The sequence below is a fragment of the Stegostoma tigrinum genome, chromosome 5 (genome assembly GCF_030684315.1).
Source record: "Stegostoma tigrinum isolate sSteTig4 chromosome 5, sSteTig4.hap1, whole genome shotgun sequence".
In the NCBI taxonomy this organism is placed as follows: Eukaryota; Metazoa; Chordata; class Chondrichthyes; order Orectolobiformes; family Stegostomatidae; genus Stegostoma; species Stegostoma tigrinum.
Window position 1 is genome coordinate 65,271,826 of NC_081358.1, and position 25,339 is coordinate 65,297,164.

General features: G+C 40.1%; 1 protein-coding gene across 5 annotated transcripts in view; it reads right to left on the reverse strand.

Annotated features, from left to right (window-relative positions):
• Positions 1–25,339, reverse strand: part of lyn (LYN proto-oncogene, Src family tyrosine kinase) — a 113,770-nt gene that overhangs the window by 55,432 nt on the left and 32,999 nt on the right. For all 5 annotated transcript variants that reach the window (XM_048529434.2, XM_048529433.2, XM_059646038.1 and 2 more), the window contains 4 exons: positions 17,878–17,976; positions 17,685–17,788; positions 14,819–14,968; positions 4,408–4,560 (listed from right to left, as the gene is read on the reverse strand). In XM_048529434.2, coding sequence (XP_048385391.1) covers positions 4,408–4,560; positions 14,819–14,968; positions 17,685–17,788; positions 17,878–17,976 — 506 coding nt within the window. The remainder of the gene's footprint in view (positions 1–4,407; positions 4,561–14,818; positions 14,969–17,684; positions 17,789–17,877; positions 17,977–25,339) is intronic.

Below are 25,339 nucleotides of genomic sequence, written 5' to 3' on the forward strand. Positions count from 1 at the left end.
CTTGAACCTGGGCCTTCTAGCCCAAAGTTAGAGACCTGGCTCTTTTAACAGTAACACAGTCAATTCCACTCTGCTACCCTATAGCCAAGTATATTTCGTTCTTCGGGGTCTTATCTAACTTCCTTTCGAAAACCCCAGTTGTAACTGTTTCCACCACACCCTGCATTCAGCATGGTATCCTAGATTCTAACACTTGCACTGAAAATCTTGACCTCTGGCTATCCTTGATTCTTTTGTCAATCACCCTAAAATCAGAGTTGTCTGGTCCTCATCATTTTCACCCATAGGAACAAATCTCTCTCCATCCACCCTTACAATTCTGATCATTTCTATCAAATCTTCTCAGCCTCTCTTCTCTAACGAGAGCAAGGTCATTTTCTATAATTTATTCAAATAGAACAATCCCACCATCCTGAAATCATTTTCATAATTATTTTCTGCATCGTGAAATCTTCACATTCTTTTTAAAGTGTGATACTCAGAATTTTTATAGCTTTAAATTGAGGGGTGAAAGATATAGGACAGATGTCAGAGGTAGTTTCTTTACTCAGAGAGTAGTGAGGGAATGGAACGCTTTGCCTGCAACGGTAGTAGATTCGCCAACTTTAGGTACAATTAAGTCGTCATTGAATAAGCATATGGACGTACATGGGAAAGTGTAGGTTAGATGGGTTTGAGATCGGTATGACAGGTTGGCATAACATCGAGGGCCGAAGGGCCTGTACTGTGCTGTAATGTTCTGTGTTCTAATTGGGCGCAGTACTCCAGTTGAAAGCAAACCAGAGTTTTACTAATGTAAACATAACCTAATTGTTATTGTAATCTCTGTCACTGTTTACAAAACCCAGGGACCTACATATATTTTTTAACCAGTTTGTCAATCTGTTCTGCCACTTTTTACAATTTGTGTATATAACGTTAGATCTCTCTGTTCCGTGACACTATAATTATGCCTTTCTTAATACATTGCTTCTCTTTTTTGTTCCAACAGGAATTTACCACTTCATACTTCTCTGCAAGAAAAAGCTCAAATTTTGCGATAACGTAACATGAAACACTGAATGTATATTTTGCAGATTAAAGATACAAAGGCTTAAGGTTGGTTTAGCTCAAGTTTAAATTTGTCTTGAGCCTCATTGCAAAACTACAAATAGGCTCCCTATCATAGTATTTTAAAAGCAGTTTTTAAAGTATTGATGAACAAATGTACCCTCTTTTGACAAGTTATGTACAATCTATTACATAAATAAGGCAGATTTAGGCTTTTATCTCCTGAAAGATTTTGTTTGCCACATTGAGAAATATGTCAGATTTATAAATTCAATGTTCCAAGAGGTAAACCAAAACCTAACACTACTATCAGTCCTTGCTAATACACCACAGATGAGAGTTCAAACATTACAGAAATCAATTTGTAAGACATTTATTCATCTTTGCAGAAATAACTTCTGTTTATTGATAGCGAGTTTTGAGAAGATTTGTAGCTCAGGTTGAGGTTCTGGATCTGAGTTTGCTCGCTGAGCTGGAAGGTTCGTTACCATTCTAGGTAACATCATCAGTGAGCCTCCGGTGAAGCGCTGGTGTCATGTCCCGCTTTCTATTTATCTGTTTAGGTTTCCTTGGGTTGGTGATGTCATTTCCTGTTCTTTTTCTCAGAGGATGGTAGATAGGCTCCAAATCAATGAGTTTGTTGATGGAGTTGCGGAACTCCATCAACAAACTCATAGGCTCCGAATCAATGAGTTGATTTGGAGCCTATCTACCATCCTCTGAGAAAAAGAACAGGAAATGACATCACCAACCCAAGGAAACCTAAACAGATAAAATAGAAAGCGGGACATGACACCAGCGCTTCACCGGAGGCTCACTGATGATGTTACCTAGAATGGTGACGAAACTTCTGAAAACGAACCTTCCAGCTCAGCGAGCAAACTCACATCTGTTTATTGATAGCAAAATCAAACTTACTCTAAATATATTCATCATATCAATAAATATAGTTAACAGAGCAAAATCTGCCCTCCCCACTTCAATTCTCCATGTTCTCTGTAATATTTCCGAGGAAGCAAGTATCTAGTCACCAAGTCACCCTTTACTCACATGTGCACTGTATATAGGCCCTGATCAGCCAGCTTAGAGCCTGTCCCTAGATGAGTAACCACGCTGAATCTGCTGTTAATATCCGTCAGCCTGGGGTCCCTTATTGGCCCAGGTTAACAAACCCAATCAAGGACCTCATCGTCAATGAGATTCACCTAGCCCTCATTTCATTTACTTCATTCTCAAACTGCTGTTTTTACCAGATAATAACCTTAAAAAAAATTAAATCATTTTATGATTTCAAAGCCAATTATACATCACAATTTGCTGCAAATGGTCTGGAGAGCGTTTTCTGCCAAGCATAAAACAAGTACATTTCTGTAAAGCATTCTATAAATGATGAATCCAAACTTAAACCATCAGAGCTGCTAGTTTTTCCTTGACCTGTGCGAGTCATTGTAAGAAACATTACCACAAAGGAATAGTTGACAGAAGCAGAGGAAATGTGCACTGCTGACTTATGTGCTGTGCCACTTGTAAGAACAATCACAAAGGAAGAATGTGCACGTCAACTGAGCTACGCAAATGAGAGGAAACATCTTGCACTTCGGGCCACCCTAAATAGCTTATGTCTGAAGAACCTACATGCTTCCTGGAATTGATTTTTTTAAAGATGGCAAAAAAGCAGATATGAAACATTTAATAGTGTGGAAAGTGATGAAGTCTATACTTTGTACTTCGAATGATTTCATGTCAATAATGAAATGCACAAGAACAAACAGTACAACAAATTGTATGTGGTTTGTATTACTAGATGCTGATTATGTAAAATTACTGGTACATGAAACTTACAACACATGACCTGGCCCATTTTATCCATTCCACTTCACAGCATGTTTATGATCTCTAGTATTTACCTTAATTTTAATAACCTTATAAGTGATTAAACTTATCTCATTTTAAATGTTAATTGAAAGTTTGTTTCACCATTATTATTTGCTCTTTTAATATGAAAGCTAAATTATAACTTTTTACCCAGGAATTTCACACACTGTCAAATAACAGCATTTAACACAGTTACACAACAATTACCAAAGGCTTTACCTGCTGTTTATTTTAGAATCAACTAGTGCACAGCTCACCTGTATACCAAACGACTTTTGAGACTGAGCACTACAAACAGAAAAATGGCAGATCATGAAACTAGGCATCTCAATCCCTCCACTTTCAATAACCACTTGCAATTGTCTGTAACAAACTCAAACAAATCTTGTTTCTATAAAAACCATTGCACCCTGATAATGTTCTGTGTCTCTCTCAAATAGGATGACTTTTTTTTCTATTCATGAGGTCAGTAGGTACCATAAATGAGTCAGAATTATACCAACTTTTCAGTGTGGTGTCTGTATTATTTCTCTATTATGAATTTTATAACATCACCAGTGCCATCATCAAGAGCTGCCTCTAAAAATATTTTACTCCATGCACATAGATATCTCATTAGATTTAAAACACAGTAGGTTTTTACACAAAGCATTTGGATTAATCATGTAATGTGCTGCAACACCTTCAATAATACAAAACTTGAAGCACTGATTTTACAGAACTGCAACAATAAAAGATATTGCTGCAAACCCCATCCAGGTCCAACAAACACTAACACTTATGGACACCTTCAACAAACGATAAAGCTGTTATACTTTAATGCCATTCACCTGCTTTTATACTCCTTCTTTCCAACTTCCGAACGTATCAATTGGCAACGAAGCCACATATATAGAGAAAACAAGATATAATGTGAAAGCCGCTATTAGAAATCCAGTAATCTTCAGTCCAAATTAGAGTAGAATCTGAAGTAATTCCCACAGAAATAAAGCTAGTATCCATCTCTTGGGCAACTTGAAAAATTTCACTAAAGATTGCATCTTGATAACATGTAAATTCCACAAGAGATCACGGAAACAGGCTGTAACCAACAATCCAAGCCTCTCCTCAGTGCGGTAATAACTAAACGCAATTTTAATGTTCAATTAGCACATTTAAGATGATGGTTCTATTCATGAATAATATCTATCTATCTTCAAGATAAAGTAATTCAATCATATAAGAGAATAACATGAATTGCATGAGAATTATTAAAGTGCACAATTTTTCACTTGCTGACATTACTCCCAACATGAGGGAATTTCTGAAAAATATTTTAAAGAAGACTACTTATAACAGGGTGCATGCTGTGACTCTTGACCACTAATGGAGGAATCTAGCCCTCTATCTTACTTCTTAGTCCCAACAATATGTAATTTCAGTCAGTTATGACTCGACTTTTCGTACATTTATTACGTTAACCAAGTAACCACAATCACATACCCATCCACACTTCTCCAAACTGTCCAGCACCAAGTTTCTTAACTAATTTCACAGACTCTCGTGGAATTTCCCATGCATCTTTATCCCATGGTTTTTGTGGTTGTGGACTAACACAGGGGGATCCAAGCTTTCGACACAGGCCATCAGGCTGTTCTGTGGGTTAGAAAAATTAGAGTTTGAGCTTAAATATTGTGCACAATGGATACATTTTCTTGAAAATAAAAGTTCTCTAGCAGGCAGGTTCATTGAAGTTAATGCAGTCCAACATATTAAGTAATTATTTTCTTTTTCAAGAATTTTACTAACATGTATATATCTGTAATCTCCAGCTTATCAAGCCTCTGAAACATCGATCTTTCTCTAATTCTGGCCTGTCCTGCATCAGGAGACTTAATTGCACCATCACCCATGGCCATGTTTTCAGCTGCCGGGAGCCCAAGCTCAAGAATTCCTTCTTTACGTAGCCATACTTTGTCTCACTTTTCTCTATTAAAATACTCCTTAGAATCTACCTCTTTAATCCATGCATTTGGATGTTGGTCACAATATTTCCTTATGTAGCTCAGCATCACAGATTTTTTTCAAAAAAGTTACTCTCCTGTAGGCACTTTGACACATTTTTTGTTGGTGGGGTAGTTGTTAATGTTTCACTTCAGCATCATTTGTAGGTCCAGTCAATAATGCAGTAAATTTGTTGACACATTCAATCATATTAGTCACACTTCATGGGGGCAGCATGGTGGCTTGTCGGGGGGTGGGGGTGGGGGGGGGGGTGGTGGGGGGGTGGCACGTTGGCTCAGTGGTTAGCGCTGCTGCTTCATAGCGCCAAGAACCAAGGTTCAATTCCATCCCCAGGCAACTATCTATGCAGAGTTTGCACATTTTCCCCGTGCCTGCGTGGGCTTCCACCTGGTTCTCCAGTTTTCTCCTCTAGTCCAAGGATGTGCAGGGTAGGTGGATTGGCCGTGCTAAATTGCTCATAGTGTTCAGGAATGTATCGGGTATATGCATTGGCCATGGGAAACGATAGGGAGATGGGTCTGTGTGGATGCACTTCGGAGGGTCGGTGTGGACTTGGTGGGACAAATGGCTTGTTTCCACACTGTGCCCTGTAATACGACCACAGTCGGCCATATTTTTCTTGGGAAGGGGCTGAGAGTAACAGTTGATAATTTTTTCATACAGGGGAAACATGATGCTATACAAATAGCAATTTTCTCCCGTACTGGTAGATTTAGTTTGAACAGATGCTTTGAATGGAGATCAAGCAAAATGTTGAGCAAATTAAAGTACAAAGAATATATTTGCTATTTAGTGACTTATTAAAGCTCTCATAAGTTAACAATGGGCTGGTGGTTTTGGCAGTTTATAAAGTTTGCACTGAGGTGCTGAATGGCCAGATTATAGATTTACAAACCATACCCCTTCCTCCTCACCATTGAGAGAGGGAATGAAGCTTTAAAGATAGTGAGCGAGGTACCAATAAAGTGGGTTGCTTTGCATTGGATGGTATCAAAGTTATGATTGTTCTGGGGCTGGGCTTAAGCAGGTGAGTTCACAAACTTGATTGGTGCCTTGTAAATGGTGGGAAGGATGTGGGAAATAACTAGGGGCAGAACATCTCGTATCTGGCCTGCTGCTAAGTCCGGACTGGGCAATATTTATCCTCCTTAGTTTCCCTAGTTCTTTTTCTTGCATGGTAGTTATATTTATTTTCTTGCCACCTTTGCCCTTTAATTTAGTATTTTTGGAATGCTATTAGTATCTTGATTAGATTAGATCACCTACAGTGTGGAAACAGGCCATTTGGCCCAACAAGTCCACACTGCTCCTTGAAGCATCCTACCTAGACCCATTCCTCTATAACCCACACACCCTTGAACACTACGGGCAATTCAGCCTGGCCAATCTACATAGCCTGCAAGTCTTTGGACTGTGGGAGGAAACCGGAGCACCCGGAGGAAACCCACGCAGACACAGGGAGAACGTGCAAGCTCTACACAGACAGTTGCCCGAGGCTGGAATCGAACCCGGGTCCCTGCAGCTGTGAGGCTACAGTGCTAACCACTGAGCCACCGTGCCACCCCACCCCAAATCTTCAACTATGAAATATTTATTGAACTCTATAATTTGTTGTGTCCCCATAATATTTCTTCCTTTGATATATTTAAAACAGCTCTTACATTACGTGCTCAGTTACCATCATAGTTTGTTTCCTCCACTTTTTTTAAAAGGTTATCTTTTGTTGGCATTTAAAAATTTCCCAATCATTTTTTTACCATTAATCTTTGCCACATTGCATCTGTTTTAATTTGATGCAAACCTTAACCTCCTTGGTTAATCATGGCTGGCTTATGCGCTTTCTAGAGCTCTTCTTTCTCACTGGGGGTTTACCTTTGCTATGAACTCTTAAATGTTTGTTATTTTTCATCAATCATCTTTTTTTGTGAAACTCCTTTACCCACCCACTCCAGTAAACTGCGGCCTCACTCCTTTGAAATTACCCTTATTTATGTTTCTCATCCAGGTTTCTCATCTCAAATTGAATGCTAAATTCTATCACATTATATTCACTGTTTCTCGGTTGGGGCGGGGAAATCTTTTACTTAGAATATGGATTACCAGATCCAAGATAGCCTGATCACAAATGTTTTCTCCCCACAGGAATCTGTTGTAGATACAGCGATTTTTTCCAGATTATATGATGACAGTGACTTTGAATGTCAATGGGAAGTGGTTGATTTTTCTTCTTGGTGGAGATAGTTGTACCATCTACAAGATGCACCACTGTAATTTGCCAAGACGCCTCTGAAAGCACCTTCCAAACCTGCAACATCTACCACCTAAAAGGTGAAGGGTAGCAGATTATGGGAATACCACCACCCATAAATTCCACTCCAAGCCACTCAACATTTTGACTTGGAGTGTCACTATTCCTTCAGTACTGCTGGTTCAAAATTCTTGAGCTCTTTCTTTAATCGCATTATAGTCTACCTACACCAAATGAGTTGCATTTGTTCAAGGCAACAGCTCACTATCACCTCCTCAAAGTCAAGGTTGGCACCTCTTCCACAAACATTGAATTACTTCACCAACAACACTGAATAGTAGCAGTATGTACTATCTGCAAGATATACTGCAGAAATTAACTTATATCTAGAAGCTCAAGGGAAAGAGATACATATGAACAACACCAATTCCAAATTCCCCTCCAAGCCACGTGCCCTCCTGACTTGGAAATATATTGCTTCAGTGTCACTGGGTCAAAATCCTTCCACAACAACCTTGTAGTCAACCTACAGCGCATGGACAAAGTGGTTCAAGAAGCAGCTTATTACCACCTTCTCAATGGCAAGTAGGAATGGGCAATACAAGTCAGCCATACAGCCATGCCAATGCCCCATGAGTGAATTAAAAAAAATGGACAATAAATGCCCATATTCTGACAAACAAATTAAAATAAATAGATCTGGATCTGTTGAAGACTAGTCACCAGCGTTGCCATAAGTACCTCTTTTGAAATTATTTTGATGATGGACTGAAATGGACAGTCAATCATTAAATTTGCTCACATTACTAAAATCTCTAAGTGTTAAGAAATTATATGATTCTCCTTTACTTCAGACAAATCTTGATGCTCTGGGAGATTTGGCACATAACTAGCAAATGATGTGAATGTTGAGATTTAATGTGGATTATTGTATTTTTGGAAGGTGTTAGTGGCAATGCTCAACATATCAGCATCTTCAGTGAAATAATTAGAGATGAAGAAAGGAAGTTTCCCAAGTGGTCTAGTGTAATATGGTCCAATTAGAATTTTTTTGCTTGCTAAACTTGGGCAGTCAGATTACAATATTCATCATATGTTACAAAATGAACACAATAATAAAGCAAATGTCTATTTTTTTTAAAAAAAAGCTTTGCTGTTTAAACCATCAGCTGTTGGAGATCAATACAGTCACATTCAGATCCAGGACAGCTTTGAAAAGGGTTTTTCAACCAACAGTTAAACAAAATAAGCCTGGTTTACTGATTCTCAAGGCACAGTGAAAATCAGAGAATACAGCAATTGAACTATATCATAGATCATAGAATCCCTACAGTGTCGAAACAGGCCCTTTGGGCCAAAATGTCCACACCAACCCTCAGAGCATCCCACCCAGACCCATCCCCCTATAACCCTCCTAATCTACATATCCCTGAACACTATGGACAATTTAGCACGGGCAATTCATCTAACATGCACATCTTTGGACTGTGGGAGGAAATCCACGCAGACATGGGGAGAACATGCAAACTCCACACAGACAGTTGCCCAAGGATGGAATCGAACCCAGGTTCCTGGTGCTGTGAGGCAGTAGTGCTAACCACCGAGTCACTGTGCCACCTAACTGACATTTGAAACTTGTCTAATAGTAAAATAGCCCATTCTTCTTTGCTCAATTAGGAATGAGCAGCAAATTGGAGATCTAGTGGGCAACATCAATACTCATTCACTAATGCAACTTTAACCCAATTTTAAAGTCGCAGAACCATTGTCCTATATAGCCACAGCATGGCCTCCCAACTCCTGTACTCAAAGCATTGACCAATAAAGGCAAGCATACCAAACACCATAAACCTTAAACATACTTAAACCTGTTGCCTCTAAAAATGAACAACATTACAATTCATCAGATATCAGTGGCCTATTCACTGCATGTTGCAATTATATTGGACAAAACTGCCAGTTTCGATCTCTAAAGTTTGATGAGCAATAACGGGAAAGCAGAGTGTTACTGTGTATTTGTTGGACAAGACATTATTTTGTTTTTGCACAATAGTTTGGTCATAATGCTTCACTCGGAATATTGAGCTCACCTTTGGTTTCTTTCTTGGTGGTAGGGGCTTTAGAAGGGTTCCATGAAATTCACTTCCAGTTAAGAGCATTTTTGTAGTCAGACAAATCAAAAGTTCTGATATTCAAGAAGCCCAGATATAGGGGTGATCTGATCAAATTTAATTTGATGGAAGGAACCATTCAAGTTCATAATTTGCCTCACATAAATAGGTTGGGGGGGGGTGGGGACAAAAAGTCACAATAGATTATAGCTAGATTATACATATTTGGCAATGGCTCTTTGCTTAGAGAATAACAGATCTTTTGAATAGGTTACCATCTCATACAATGAATTCATGACTTGCTGAATTAATTCAAGTGATGTTTAGACAGTTTCTAGCTTGTTTGGAAGATAGGGGAGTGGCAATAAGAGGTGGAGGTAGATATTTCTTTCTCAGAAAGGAGAAAATGCAGGGACTTCAGAGGCAGACTAATTTCCATGGCTAGTTTTGACTTCTTGAGAGGGGCAAGGAATAGGATTGGGGCTGGTGTTTGAAAATAAATTTCCTTGATATTTTTCCCCCAAATAAACAAATATTTTAATTGATTGCTCACTTTTTCCGAGAAGTCAGAGTTTTTGAGATGGGTGGGGAATATTAAAATAAAGTGATATTACACCTGTACAGGACAGTTTGGATGAACCAAAGATGCTTTCCCAGTTGTCACCCTTCATTTGACAGCAATAGCTGCCTTACTGATAGATTTCAAACCAAGATTAATATTGGCTAATTTAAACTGAACAATTTATTTTAAAGCTAAAAGTCATGATAATGACAAGCTAATGCTGGCTGACTAAAAAAAGAGGTTTTGGTCTAGAAAAAGAAGAAAGCATACATCAGGCATAGGCAGCAGGGATCAAGTGAATCCCTAGAAGAATCTAAAGACAGTAGGAGTATACATGTAAAAGAGATCAGGAGGGCAAAAACTGGACATGAAATAGCTTTAGTAAATAGGGTTAAGGAGAATGCAAAGGGATTCTACAAATACACTAAGGACAAAAAAGAGTAACTAGGGAAAGAATAGGGCCCCTGAGGGATCAGCAAGGCTGACTATGTGTGGAAATGGGTCAGATATTAAACAAGTATTTCGTATTGGTGTTTACTGTGGAGAAGGATATGGAAGATAGGGAAATAAGTAGTGACATCTTAAAAAGTTTCCACACTACAGAAGAGGTGGTGCTGGCTACCTTAAAATACATAAAGGTGGATAATACCCTGGGACATGATCAGGTGTACCCTAGAGCTTGGTGGGAAGAGAGGGAAGGGATTGCTGAGACACTTCTTATCATCAATACCCACAGGGGAGGTGCCAGAAGACTGGAGATTGGCTGACTTTGTGCCACTACTTAAGGAAGGTGGTAAGGAAAACTTTAGACCAATGAGCCTGACATCGGTGGTGGGCAAGTTGTTGGAGGGAATCACGAGGGACAGGTTTTACAAGTATTATTTGGAAAGGCAAGGACTGATTAAGGATAATCAACATGGCTTTATGCATGGGAAATTGTACCTCATTAACTTGAGTTTTTTGAAGAAATAACAAAGACGATTGATGAGGGCAGAGCAGTGGATGTGATCTTATTGGACTTCAGTGAGGTGTTCAACAAGGTTCCTCATGGTAGACTGCTTAGCAAGATTAGATCACAGAATAGAGAGAGAACTAGCTATTTGGTTGCAGAACTGCCTCAAAGTTAGAAGACAAAGGTTGGTAGTGGGAGGGTTGCTTTTCAGACTGGAAACCGGAGATCTACATTGTGCCACAAGGATTGCTGGGTCCTCTGCTTTTCATCTTTCATTTAAGTGATTTGGATATGAACATAGAAGTATTGTCAGTAAGTTTGCAGATGACACTAAAATTGGAGATGTAGTGGACAGTAAAGAAGATTACACAGACGATATCACAGCTGTACTGAAGGAGGCCCCCATGGAGGACTCAAGCAGTGAGGCAATAGGGGTAGAACCCAGAAATAGGAAGGATGCAGTAACAATGTTGGGGCTGTACTACAGGCCTCCCAACAGCGAGCATGAGATAGAGGTACGAATATAAAAACAGATAATGGAAAGGTGTAGGAGAAACAGGGTGGTGGTGGTGGGAGATTTTAATTTTCCTAACATTGACTGGGATTCACTCAGTGTTAGGGGTCAAGATGGAGCAGAATTTGTAAGGTGTGTCCAGGACGGTCTTCAAGAGCAGTATGTATGTAGTCCAACTCGGGAAGGGGCCATACTGGACCTGGTGTTGGGGAATGAACCCAGCCAGGTGGTTGATATTATAGTAGGGGACTACTTTGGAAATAGCAAGCACAATTCTGTAAGTTTTACAATACTCATGGACAAGGATGGGAGTGGTCCTAAAGGAAGAGTTCTAAACTGGGGGAAGGCCAACTATACCAAGATTCGGCAGGATCTGAGGAATGTAGATTGGGAGAAACTGTTTGAAGGTAAATCCACATTTGATATGTGGGAGGCTTTTAAGGAGAGGTTGATTAGCGTGCAGGAGAGACATGTTCCTGCGAAAATGAGGAATAGAAATGGCAAGATTAAGGAACCATGGATGACAGGTGAAATTGAGAGACTAGCCAAGAGGAAAAGGGAAGCATACATGAGGTCTAGGCGACTGAAGACAGACAAAGCTTTGCAAGAATATCGGGAATGTAGAGCGAATCTGAAACGAGGCATTAAGAGGGCTAAGAGAGGACATGAGATATTGCTGGCAAACATGGTTAAGGAAAATCCCAAAGCCTTTTATTCATATATAAAGAGCAGGAGGGTAACTAGAGAAAGGATTGGCCCACTTAAGGACAAAGAAGGAAAGTTATGCGCTGAGTCAGAGAAAATGGGTAACATTCTTAACGAGTACCTTGCATCGGTATTCACCAAGGGGAGGGACATGACAGATGTTTAGGTTAGGGATAGATGTTTGCTTACTCTAGGTCAAGTTGACGTAAGGAAGGAGGAAGTGTTGGGTATCCTAAAAGACATTAAGGTGGACAAATCCCCACGTCCGGATGGGATCTATCCCAGGTTACTGAGGGAAGCGAGAGAGGAAATAGCCGGGGCCTTAACAGATATCTTTGCAGTATCCTTAGGCACGGGTGAAGTCCCGGAGGACTGGAGACTTGGTAATATTGTCCCCTTGTTTAAGAAGGGGAGCAAGGATAATCCAGGTAATTATCGGCCGGTGAGCCTGACGTCAGTGGTAGGGAAGCTACTGGAGAAGTTACTGAGGGATAGGATCTATTCCCATTTGGAAGAAAATGGGCTTATCAGTGATAGGCAACATGGTTTTGTGCAGGGAAGGTCATGTCTTACCAACTTAATAGAATTCTTTGAGGACGTGACAAAGTTGATTGATGAGGGAAAGGCTGTAGATGTCATATACATAGACTTTAGTAAAGCGTTTGATAAGGTTCCCCATGGCAGGCTAATGGAGAAAGTGAAGTCACAAGGGGTCCAGGGTGTGCGAGCTAGATAGATAAAAAACTGGCTAGGCAACAGGAGGTGGAGAGTAGTAGTAGAAGGGAGTTTCTCAAATAGGAGACCTGTGACCAGTTGTGTTCCACAGGGATCTGTGCTGGGACCACTGTTGTTTGTGATATATGTAAATGATTTGGAGGAAGGTGTAGGTGGTCTGATCAGCAACTTTGCAGATGACACTAAGATTGGTGGAGTAGCAGATAGTGAAGGGGGCTATCTGAGATTACAGCAGAATATAGATAGATTGGTGAGTTGGGCAGATAAATGGCAGATGGAGTTCAATCTGGGCAAATGCGAGGTGATGCATTTTGGAAGATCAAATTCAAGGGCAAACTATACAGTAAATGGAAAAGTCCTAGGGAAAATTGATGAACAGAGAGATCTGGGTGTTCAGGTCCATTGTTCCCTGAAGGTGACAACGCAGGTCAATAGGGTTGTCAAGAAGGCATATGGCATGCTTTCCTTCATTGGACAGGGTATCGAGTACAAGAGTTGGCAGGTCATGTTGCAGTTGTATAGAACTTTGGTTTGGCCACATTTGGAGTACTGTGTACAGTTCTGGTCACCACATTACCAAAAGGATGTGGATGCTTTGGAGAGGGTGCAGAGGAGGTTCACCAGGATGGAGGGTGCTAGCTATGAAGAGAGGTTGAGTAGATTAAGATTATTTTCATTAGAAAGACGGAGATTGAGGGGGGACCTGATTGAGGTCTACAAAATCATGAGGGGTATAGACAGGGTGGATAGCAAGAAGCTTTTTCCCCCCAGAGTGGGGGACTCAATTACTAGGGTTCATGAGTTCAAAGTGAGAGGAGGAAAGTTTAAGGGAGATATGCGTGGAAAGTTCTTTACACAGAGGGTGGTGGGTGCCTGAAACGCGTTGCTAGCAGAGGTGGTAGACGCAGACATGTTCGCGTCTTTTAAGATATATTTGGACAGGTACATGGATGGGCAGGGAGCAAATGGACGCAGACCCTTAGAAAATAGATGACAGGTTAGACAGAGGATCTTGATCGGCGCAGACTTGGAGGGCTGAAGGGCCTGTACCTATGCTGTAATTTTCTTTGTTTTATCTTTGTTTTGTTACTTCGGAGTACAATGGAATCTTGATTGGAGGGGCCAATGGGCCAAGGTGTGGCGATGGAGTTTAGTTTAGGTAAATGTGAGGTGCTGCATTTTAGAAAGTCAAATCTGTGCAGGACTTATAATATTCATGGTAAGGTCTTGGGGAGTGTTGCTGAATAAAGAGACCTTGGAATTCAGGTTCATAGTTCCTTGAAAGTGGAGTTGCAGGTAGAAAGGATAGTGAGGAAGGTGTTTGGTACGCTTGCCTTTATTGGTCAATGCATTGAGTACAGGAATTGGGAGGTCATGTTGTGACTGTACAGGACATTGGTTCGGCCATTTTTGGAGTATTGGATTTAATTCTGATCTCCCTGAGATGTTGTGAAACATAAATGAGGGTTCAGAAAGGATTTATGAGGATGTTGCCAGGTTTGGAGGGCTTGAGCTATAGGGAGAGGCTGAATAGGCTGGGTATATTTTCATTGGAGCATCGTAGGCAGAGGGGATGACTTTATAGAGGTTTATTAAATTACGAGAGGCATGGATAGGGTAAATAGGCAAGGTCTTTTCCCCCAGGGTGGGTTAGTCCAAAAGAGAGTTTCATATGAGAGGAAAAAGATTTAAAAGGGACCTAAGGGGCAACTTTTTCATGCAGAAGGTGGCACAAGTATGGAATAAGTTGCCAGAGAAAATGATGGAGGCTGTTATGATTACAACATTTAAAAGTCATCTGGATGGGTAAAAGCATAGGAAGGGTTTAGAGGGAAATGGACCAAATGCTGGCAAATGGGGCTGGATTTATATAGGATATCTGGTCAGCATGGATGAATTGGATCGAAGGGTCCGTTTCCATGTTGTATATCTTCATGACTGGATGACTTTAATGACTGCATTTGGGTTTTTGTCCAGCTTCAGTAAAATGACTGTTTCGCTGTGAAGCTTATGTATCAAGATACATGTCAGATATGTTGTAAAACAAAATGCAACTACTTACTTTGGTAATGTTTAATTAGCTGATTTAGGTCAAGGAATGTAATTCTAGGAGAGATATAAAATCCACCGCTGTCCAGGCATCGAATCTTGTAGTGTTTAACTACATCACCCATCTGAAGATCATAATCTCTCATTGACAGGGAGTAACTACCTGAGAAATAGAATAGGGTTCAAAAATGAGCTCTGTAAGTAAAAACATGACTTACGTCAAAATAAATATGCGCTGTGTTAATTTTTATATTTGGTATCCAAGTATAAAAGTATAGATAAGGTTGTTATTTTTGTTGACTGCCTTTAATTTGACCCAATTACTGGGAAGTGCAAATATTGGGTCATTCAATTGCTCAAATCTGTTCCATGATTCAGTGAGATCATGGTTAATCTGTATTTCCACTCCACCTTTTTACCAACCAATTGGTGAAGAAACATCTTTTAACTTCCCTTCACAAAGTCTACTTATGAATTTATGTTTTCTTGTCCCACACTTTCTCACTAGCAGAAAAAGCTTCTAACTTTTCTAATAATTTCTTTCAAATCTTGAAAATTTCTATCAAATCTTGCTAAACTTTGTATTATTCCAGAGCACACATGACGAATTTATATAAATACCCCTCAAAATGTAATCCTCTGAGTTCTGGTAATACACTGATACCTCTACACAGAACCCCCTCCAGGACCAGTATATCCTATATGCCTAACCAAAGCTTTGCATAGCTTTAGCAAAACCTCCACTCATTTACATTGCTGCTAACTAATTATAAATGCAAAAAAATCAGTTTTTTTGATAATATTTTACATTGAATTAATGTGTCTACATTGCTTCAGTTTTTCACTCAGAAAAAAGATGATATAGTGTTTATTCATTGAAAATGTAGGATCTCAGACTTAACAGCATCCATTCTGACAAATCTATTTTTGCCATTACAGGTTTGGTGGTGGGGACATTTAATCAGGCATATGATCGGCAGATAAGGAATTGTCACTTTTACCATTGCCCCAATTAAGTCTTTGACAGGAGGCCCATGAAGTGTTAAATTGAGGCCCTTAACAGAGCAATTAAAACCCACTTAAAGCCTCATCCCGCCACCAATGGTATTTACCTGGCAGCAGGCAATGTAGCATGTGGGGACCCTGGAAATGAGCATTGTTGGGGTTGCTTGCAGGCTCTCGTGATGGGATACTTCCTGTTCAAAAGGTATTCAGTGCCCATTGAAGGGCCCAGTATCAGGAAAATTGAGAGCCACTCAAAGCCCTTATTGCCGACCCCCATTTACCATCGGTCACCTAGGCCGAAATTGATAGGAAATCCTAGGCCTTCTGTAAGTGTGCTACCAACATGTGCTACTGCTCAACAGTGCCACCAGGGAGACAATGAAAAATCTGCTAGCCTTTAAAATGCATGGAACTTCTAACCCTGGACCCTGGGGAGGGTCCACGTTGTCTCAACAGATCTTCAAGAAAACAAAGAACATGGATTTATCATCTGGTCTCCTGTAGCTGGGCAAGTCCCCAGACTTCCTCCATTAAATACCACCCATTTTACATATTGAAACTCATTACTTAGTCCCTGTGGGGAGCACTCAATTTCATAATGGTTCAGTAAAAAAAGCTCAGAAGTCGGAATGAGGCTTTGTGGTGTTGGGAAAAGAACAGATACAGATGATCTTCTTAACACCAAAGCTGGAACTGTTCAAATGATGGCATTACATGAAAAATCTGAAGAGATAATTCCTTTCCATAGCATTCTAGGAACGCACCTCTCAAAAGATATTTGCTTAAAAGAATCCTTATTTTATAGAAAGCTTTAGATATTTTGATGTACACTTTAATTCTTGCTTTTCTTCTACACAAAATTATAGTAATTTGCTCAGCTCAACGTTTACAATATCCTACGGAGCTAAAGATTTTTTTTGTTGAGAACCATGCACAAATTTCTACTTGAAAAATATGGAAATTTGGAGTTAAACATAACTCTATAAAATAAAACAGGAGTCCAAAAGTCAAACAGCATAGAAACAGGCCCTTCAGCCCATCATGTCTACACTAAAAAAAGCACCTGACTATGCTAATCCCATTTGCCTACACTTGGTCCAAAGCCTGCTATGCCCTTACATGTTAAGTACTAATCCAGATGCTTTTTAATAGTTGTCAAAGTAGGTACGTCCACCATTGAAACCATACTGTTCAGGTGCATAACAGGCCTGGTATAGCAACTGCTTTGTCCAAGACCATGAGAAACTACAGAAAGTGGCATGTACAGCCCAGGCCAGCATAGAAGCCCACCTTCCATCCATGGACTTGAATTACAAAGCTCACTGCTGTGGAAAGGTGGCCAATGTCATCAAAGATCTATCACACACTGGTAATGACCTCTGCAAACTCTTCTGTCAGGTAGAAGATACGGAAACCCAAACACACACATGGGCAGGTTCAGAAACAGCTTCTTTCTGGTCATTATCAGACTGTTGAATGGAGTCTAGCCACAAATAATATAATCTGTATGCCTCTGAGTTCTTTTCTGATCTGTTACATCCTTTGCTTGTTGTGATCTGCCAGCACCACTTGTAAACGAAGCTTTTCACTGTATTTTGGTACATATGACAATAAATCAATCACCCTCTGGGTGATTATCTCCTCCAAACTACTTGCTCCTCATCTTAAACTTGCGTCCTCTACCTTTAGACACATCTACCACAGGCAAGAGATTCTCATAATCTCCTCTGTCCCTACATCTCATGATTTTGTATACCTAAAATGTGTTTATATAAAACAGCATACATCTAAGTAAACAGTAATAACTCCACAATCCTGCAGAGTCAGATCAGTCATAACGTGTAAAATGAAGGAAAACAGTTATAAAGTCCTACCTTTTGATGTTTCACTCTCCCTAATAAGGAAAGCACCAGATTTATTTCCAGGTGATAATAGGAGTCTCTCTGAATCTTTGCGGCTGATATCTTTAAAGAACCACCTCGAAAACATTAAATGTTTGTTTATTAATTTGGTGTCCAATAAGTAAAAACCAAACTGCACTTAAGTATCAAAATAGAAGCAACGTACTCCTCTGTTTCCAGTGTGTTGATGTTTGCCACATAATTGCTGGGAATGTATCCTTCTTTTCTAGTTACAAGAGATTTGGCTTTCCACCATTCACCATGCCTGGAAGAAAAAAACATTACATACAAATGGTGGAGTTCTAAGATAAAACAATTGAAAATCTAAACAACAATTGTTCAGACAACTAACAACCCAATTAAAATTTATCTGTCACCATCAAAAGTGTTAAAATTTCTTGGCCTTTGAATTTGCATCTTGTCGGCAGTCCTCCTCAAAAAAAACCTGTTTTGAATAAATGTCAATTTTTGTTTTGAGACATTTCTTTTCCAGAAAATGCATGCTCCTGTTTCAAGCCAACTGAAATTGCCAGCTGAATTTATATGCACCCAACACAAGGGGTCTAGTTGAGTCAAGTATGAGGATACAGCTTCAGTCAGTTCCTAATTAGGCTGCCATTTCTACGCACAGCAAAGAAACATAGCTATCACTAGATAACATGTACTAGAGAAACTATTTGGTCTAAAGCCTGATATGTCCCCTGGGCCTGATGGGTTGCATCCTAGCATTTAAATAAAATGAAGCTACAGAGATGCACGAGCAGTAATTTTCCCGAAATCCTGAGAGTCAGGAAAAGTCCCAGATGGTTGGAAGACTGCCATTGTAACACCCTTAATCAAAAGGGAGGGAGACAAAAGAAAGGTAAATATAGGCTACTTTGCTTAGCACAGGTCACTGGAAAAATGCTCCTGTCTGTTATAAAGGATGCAATAATAGAATATTTAGAGACACACAGTAAAGTCAAGCAATGCCAGACTTGTTTCATGAAAGGGAAATCATATCTGACTAACTTAGAGTTTCTTGAGGAGGTAACAAGTTGGACAAATAAAGAGGAACCAGTGGATGAAATATATTTGCATTTCCAGAAGGTATTTGAGAATGCACCACACAATTAACTATTTAATAAGAGAATAGTCCATGGTGTTGGGGGCAGTGTATGAGCATGGATAGACAATTGGCTAATTGAAGACAGAAAGCTGGGATAAAGTGGTGTTTTCAGAAAGACAACCTGTAATGAGTCAGTGAAGTGCCACAGGGATCAGCGTTAGGACCACAATTATTGACAATATATATTGATGATTTGGTTGATAGGAGTGAAAGTATTCTAGTCAAGTTTGTGGATGACACAAAAATAGATGGGAAGGTAAGTAGTGATGACAACAGATGAATCTACAGAGGGATTCTGGTTAAATACAGGTTAAACGAATGAGCAAAAACATGGCAGATGGAAATTAATCTGTGAACATGTAGGATTGTCCACTTTGGCAGGAAGAATAGAAGAACTGAATATTATTTAAATGGTGAAAATCTAGAACAAGCTGCAGCACAGACGGATTTGGTGGTGCTTGTGCACAGATCACAAAAAGCTAGCATTCAACATCAGTGGGTAATAGGAGAGGCAAATGGAATGTTAGTCTTTTATTTCAAAGGGAATGGAAAACAAGAATATGGGGGTGTTGCTAAATCTATACAAGGCACTAATCATATCACACCTGGAATACTGGAAACTGTTTTGATCCCTTATCCAAGGATAGACATTCTGGTATTAGAAGCAATTTAGAGAAGGTTCACTAGATTTGATTCCAGGAATCAAAAGATTTTCCTTTGAAGACAAGTTTAGTAGGATGGACTTGTATTCATTTGTCTAGATGTCTGAGAGGCTCCCTTATTGAAACATACAAAATTCTTAGCAGGGTTGACAGAATAGATGTGGAGAGGTTGTTTCCTCTTGTAAGAGAGGACATAACCTCAGGGTAAGCCCACTTGAGATAGTAACGAGAGTAGTGTATGTGGAATTCTTTAGAGGGCTGTTATACTTGTTCATTAAGTATATTTAATGCAGTGATAGATACACTTTTAAATTAATAAGTAAATCAAGGGTTATGGGACAAGTCAGAAAAGTGGGGTTGAGGATTATCAGATCAGCCATTATCTCATTGAATGACAAAATGGATTTGACAGGCTAAATGTTTATTTATGTTCCTGTGTCTTATGCTCATACTGTCAGTTAATCTATTCAGGTAGTAACTGACATCAATGTCTTTTACTTTATGTTTTTCAACGTTTTTCCAAGATTAGACAAGTTTAGATAATTATCTAGGTTGTAGGGAGCCACTATATTTTCAATTATTTCTGCCAAGTTTGCTTTGTTCATTCTTTTATGACCTGAACACCCAGATCACTCTGTGCATCAGTTTTCCCCAGGGCTGTTCCATTTACCATATAGTTCGCTCTTGAATTGGATCTTCCAAAATGCATCACCCCACATTTGCCTGGATTGAACTCCATTTGTCATTTCTCCGCCCAAATCTCCAATCTGTCTATATTCTGCTGCATTCTCAGAAAGTCCCCTTCACTATCTGCTACTCCACCAATCTTAGTGTCATCTGCAAACTTGCTAATCTGACCATCTATACCTTCCTCCAGATCATTTATGTGTATCACAAACAATGAAGATGAAGCAGAGTTTCAACTTGTATTGAATTTTTAGTATGATACAATGACCAAGAACATACTGTTTGCAGAGTATAGGCCAAATGGCGTCAGGAAAATTAGGAGAAGTGACAAAAGCAAATGGTGACGAAAATGATGACAGTGACAAAAAGTAGAAGGGCAATAGAAAACCCAACTTTAATTCTGTCATTGTACTTAAAACATTGCATTGAAAATTTTCTCATTTTCCATTCCAGATTCTATGAAATAAAACTAGTTAAAGAAATAAGATGATTGATTAGCAGCAGTAATTGTAAGCCTAGGTGAGAGGGTGAAAATCTAATTAACTTTAACATTGTCTACGTGCATCAAACTGGTTTGCACTCAAGCCATTGTCATTGGCAGAATTAGCTGTGCATGTCAGAGAACAGATGCACTTGCACAGTGAAAGGAATCATTTCCTTTAGCATTTCCTCTTGAGCACTGAAACAAAGTTGTTTTAAATAGTTATTGTACAGCACAGACAGATGAGATGGAAGTCTTATCTGCCTGTCTTTTGGGGGGCAGAGTGGTACTAAGAAATGCTTTTCTGAGAGCAGAACTAAGTGTTTAAAGTTTTGGCAAAGATCTGTATCTCGGGTTGTGGGTGAGGTTGTTGAATTGCTTGCCGAGCTGGCATATTCTCATTCATCATAGTTTTGGTCTTGTGTTGATTGATGGTAGTGGCCTGTTCTAGTGTTGTAGTCCACTGCTGGTCCATAGTGTTTAGATACTGTGATTTTTGGTACAGAATTTTCCATTCATACCTGTGGAGCCAGTTATGGGCGTCATTAATCATTACTCATATTATTCTTGACATGAACAAGAACAAGACAGCTCAGCATGCAATACATCAGCCTCACCCACAACCCGAGCTACAGATCTTTGCCAAAACTTTAAGCACCGATGGGAAAGCATGTTAAATATTGCCCAACGATGGGAAATCTTAGCCTAACAACAGCGCTCTATCCGCGAACAATTTCACTTTCTCCATGAATGCCTCAGGAACTAGGTACTGTCCTGTAGCATGAAGTACAAACTTCCACTCAACAACCCACAGGTACGTAAAATAGCTGAACGGAACGGATGCAGAATGCTATGAGCAATGATTAATGATGCCCATAACTGACTCCACAGATATGAATGGGAAATTTTGTGCCAAAAATCACAGTATCTAAACATTACAGACCAGCAGTGGACTACAACACTAACTGAGGCTATCACCAATCAATCAACACAAGAAGAAGAAACAAGGTACAGGAGAAACACACCAAACTGATCCACCACAAAGACAATGGCAATAAAAAACCTGAAACATGGATTAAAAAAAAGCTTATCCAACAGACAACAGAACGGACGAGAACATGCCAGCTTGGCAAGCAATTCAACAGCCTCAGAACTAAGTATTGGGTACATCACCTCTATTTGCCCCAGAAAATATACGATTTGATTTGATGTATTGTCACATGTACCGGGATACAGTGAAAAGTGTTGTTTTGCATGCTCTATGGACAGATTGTACCACATAAAGTAAATCAGGTAGCAGAATAGAGTCCAGAATACAGTGTTACAGCCACAGAGAAGATGTAAAGAGAGAGATCAACATTAGCATTTGAGAGATTTGTTTAAAAGTCTGATAAAAGTGAAGAAGTAGCTGTTCCTGAATCTGTTCATACATGTATTCAAACTTCTATATCTTCTGCCTGATGGAAGAAGGTGGAAGACTGTGTAACAGGGGTGGGATGGGTCTTTGATTATGTCAGCTGTTTTCCTGAGGTGGCGGAAAGTATAGATGGAGTCAATGGATGGAATGTTGGTTTAAGTGATGGGCTGAGCTATGTTCATGACTCTCTGTAGTTTCCTGTGGTCTTGGAAATAGCAGTTATCTGACCATGCTGTAATGCAACCAGTTGGGATGCTTTTTATGGTGCATCTATAATAATTGGTAAGAGTCTTTGTTGGCATGCTGAATTTCCTTAGCCTCTTAAGGAAGTAGACGTGTCGTTATGCTTCTGACGTTGGTAGACCAGAACAGATTGTTGGTGATCATCACTCCCAGGAACTGGATCATCTCCACCTCAGTATTATTGATGCAGCCAGGGGTGTGACCTCCATTCCAATCCCTGAAGTCAATGACCAGCTCTTGTGTTTTGTTAACATTGATGGAGAAATTGTCTTCTTTACACCATGCCACTAAGTACTCAATCCCTCTCCCGCATTCTGTCTCATTGTTGTTTGAAATACAAACTACAATGGTGGTGTCATCAACAAACTTGAAAATGGGGTTGGAGCAGAATTTGGCCACACAGTAGTGAGTGTGTAAGGAATACAACAGTATTCCCGAGTACGCAGTCTTGTATGGCACTTGTGTTGAGAATTATCATGGAGGTGGTGTGGTCACCTTTTCTTACTGGTTGCCAACTATGGGTCAGTAAGTCAAGGATATAGTAACAGAGGGCGGAGTTGAGACCTATATCTCAGAATCTGGAAATGAGTTTGTTCGGAATAATGGTGCTGAAGGCGAAGCTGTAGTTAATAATTAGGAGTCTGGCATAGGTATCCTTGCTATCCAGACAATCCAGGGATGAGTGTAGGGCCAGGGATATGGCTTCTGCTGTGGACCTGTTATGTTGGTAGTCAAATCACAAATGGTTAAAGCGGTCTGATAGGTTGGGGTTGACTGAGCCATGAGTAACCTCTTGAAGCACTTCATAATTACGGAGGTCACAGCCACCAGGCAGTAGTCATTGAGGCACACTACATGATTTTCCTTTGGCACTGGGATGTTGGTCATCTTCATGAAGTAGATGGGGACTTCAGATCGAAGTAAGGAGAGGCTAAAGATGTCAGTGATACTATCATCAACTGGTCTGCAAAGGATCTGAGTGCACAGCCAGGTGAGTCGCTTTCTGACAAGGCTGATTTATAGTCTGCAGTGGTGACCATGGATGTGAATGCATCTGAGGCACTTGGAACAGGTGACATCATTTCGCTGACCTTCTGTTCAAAGCGAGCATAGAATGCACTGAGCTCATCAGGTAGGGATATATTATCATCCACAATTCTGGTCGAATTCGCTTTGTAACCCATTATATAAATTTAGTCTTGCCATAGCTGATAAGTGTAAGTGTGGTTAGCCTGGGTCTCAAGCTTAGTTTGGTATTGTGTTTTGGCATCTCTGATGGCCTTGTGAAAGTTGTACCTGGATTTCCTGTACATGTCAGGGTTGCCTGACTTGAATGTCTCAGACCTGGACTTCAGTAAGGACTGCATCTCTCCGTTCATCCTTGGTACTCGGTTGGGGAACATTCGTGTTAACTTCTTCAGTATGCATTCCGCTACACACTTACTTATGAAGTCTGTAACGGTGGTGTCATATTCATTTAGGTTGGTTGCTAAGTTGTTCAATATGGACCAGTCCCTGAAAGTTGCCACACAGGTTGACAGGGCTGTTAAGAAGGCATACAGTGTTTTAGTTCTTATTAATAGAGGGATCGAGTTCCGGAACCAAGAGGTTATGCTGCAGCTGTGCAAAACTCTGATGCAGCCGCACTTGGAGTATTGTGTGCAGTTTTGGTCACCGCATTATAAGAAGGATGTGGAAGCTTTGGAAAGGGTGCAGATGAGATTTACTAGGATATTGCCTGGTCTGGAGGGAAGGTCTTACGAGGAAAGGCTGAGGGACTTGAGGCTGTTTTCATTAGAGAGAAGAAGGTTGAGAGGTGACTTAATTGAAACATATAAAATAATCAGAGGGTGAGATAGAGTGGATAGGGAGAGCCTTTTTCCTAGGATGGTGACGGCGAGCACGATGGGGCATAGCTTTAAATTGAGGGGTGAAAGATATAGGACAGATGGCAGAGGTACTTTCTTTACTCAGAGTAGTAAGGGAATGGAATGCTTTGCCTGCAACGGTAGTAGATTTGCCAACTTTAGGTACATTTAAGTCATCATTGGATAAGCATATGGACATACATGGAATAGTGTAGGTTAGAAGGGCTTCAGATCAGTATGACAGGTCGGCACAACATCGAGGGCCGAAGGGCCTGTACTGTGCTGAAATGTTCTATGTTCTATGCCCACTGACTCTAAGCAGTCCCATAGAATATCTTCCATTGCCTAGTCCAATACTGCCCTGCTGTATAAATGAAATATGTGAATGAAGGGAAGAAAATCTGAAAAGGATAATCAAACCTGGGAACTCTCTGGCTCATGTGGTTTAATGAGCTGAGTTGTTAAAAAAAAGTTATACCAAAGCAAAAAAATAAATAACAGGAAAACTACTAAGAATTTATTGATGCAAAAGATTGCACAACTAAAGGGAATTGTAAACCAAATAAGCATGCTAAAGCAAGTAAAAATCTGCTGATGTTGAATTATAACTGATGAGGTATTGTTTATAGTTAGCAGAGTTGATTACCTGGTAAGCCTTTGCTCTAAGATCAAAGATTCCATAGAAGTGAATGAGAAGAGGGAGCAACTTGTTCTTGGATCAATTTTTGTTTTCCTTGCCCAAAACTGAATTGGAAGACAGGAATCTCTGCCAGATATGGGCAGCAGCTTCTTTACAGGCTTCTGAACCTTGTTTTTAGGCAGAAATGTGGGCTGGAAGCCTGAACTATGGGGAAAATGCTAGGTGGGATTCTCCAGAGTGACCCATTAGATTCCCTACTGTGTGGAAACAGGCCCTTTGGTCCAACAAGTCCACACCACCCCTTGCAGCATTGCACCCAGACCCATCCCCCTATAACCCACATACCCCTGAACACTATGGAAAATTTAGCATGGCCAATCCACCTAGCCTGCACATCTTTGGACTGTGGGAGGAAACCAGAGCACCTGGAGAAAACCCACGCAGACACAGGGAGAATGTACAAACTCTGCACAGACAGTTACCCGAGGCTGGAATCGAATCTGGGTCCATGGCACTGTAAGG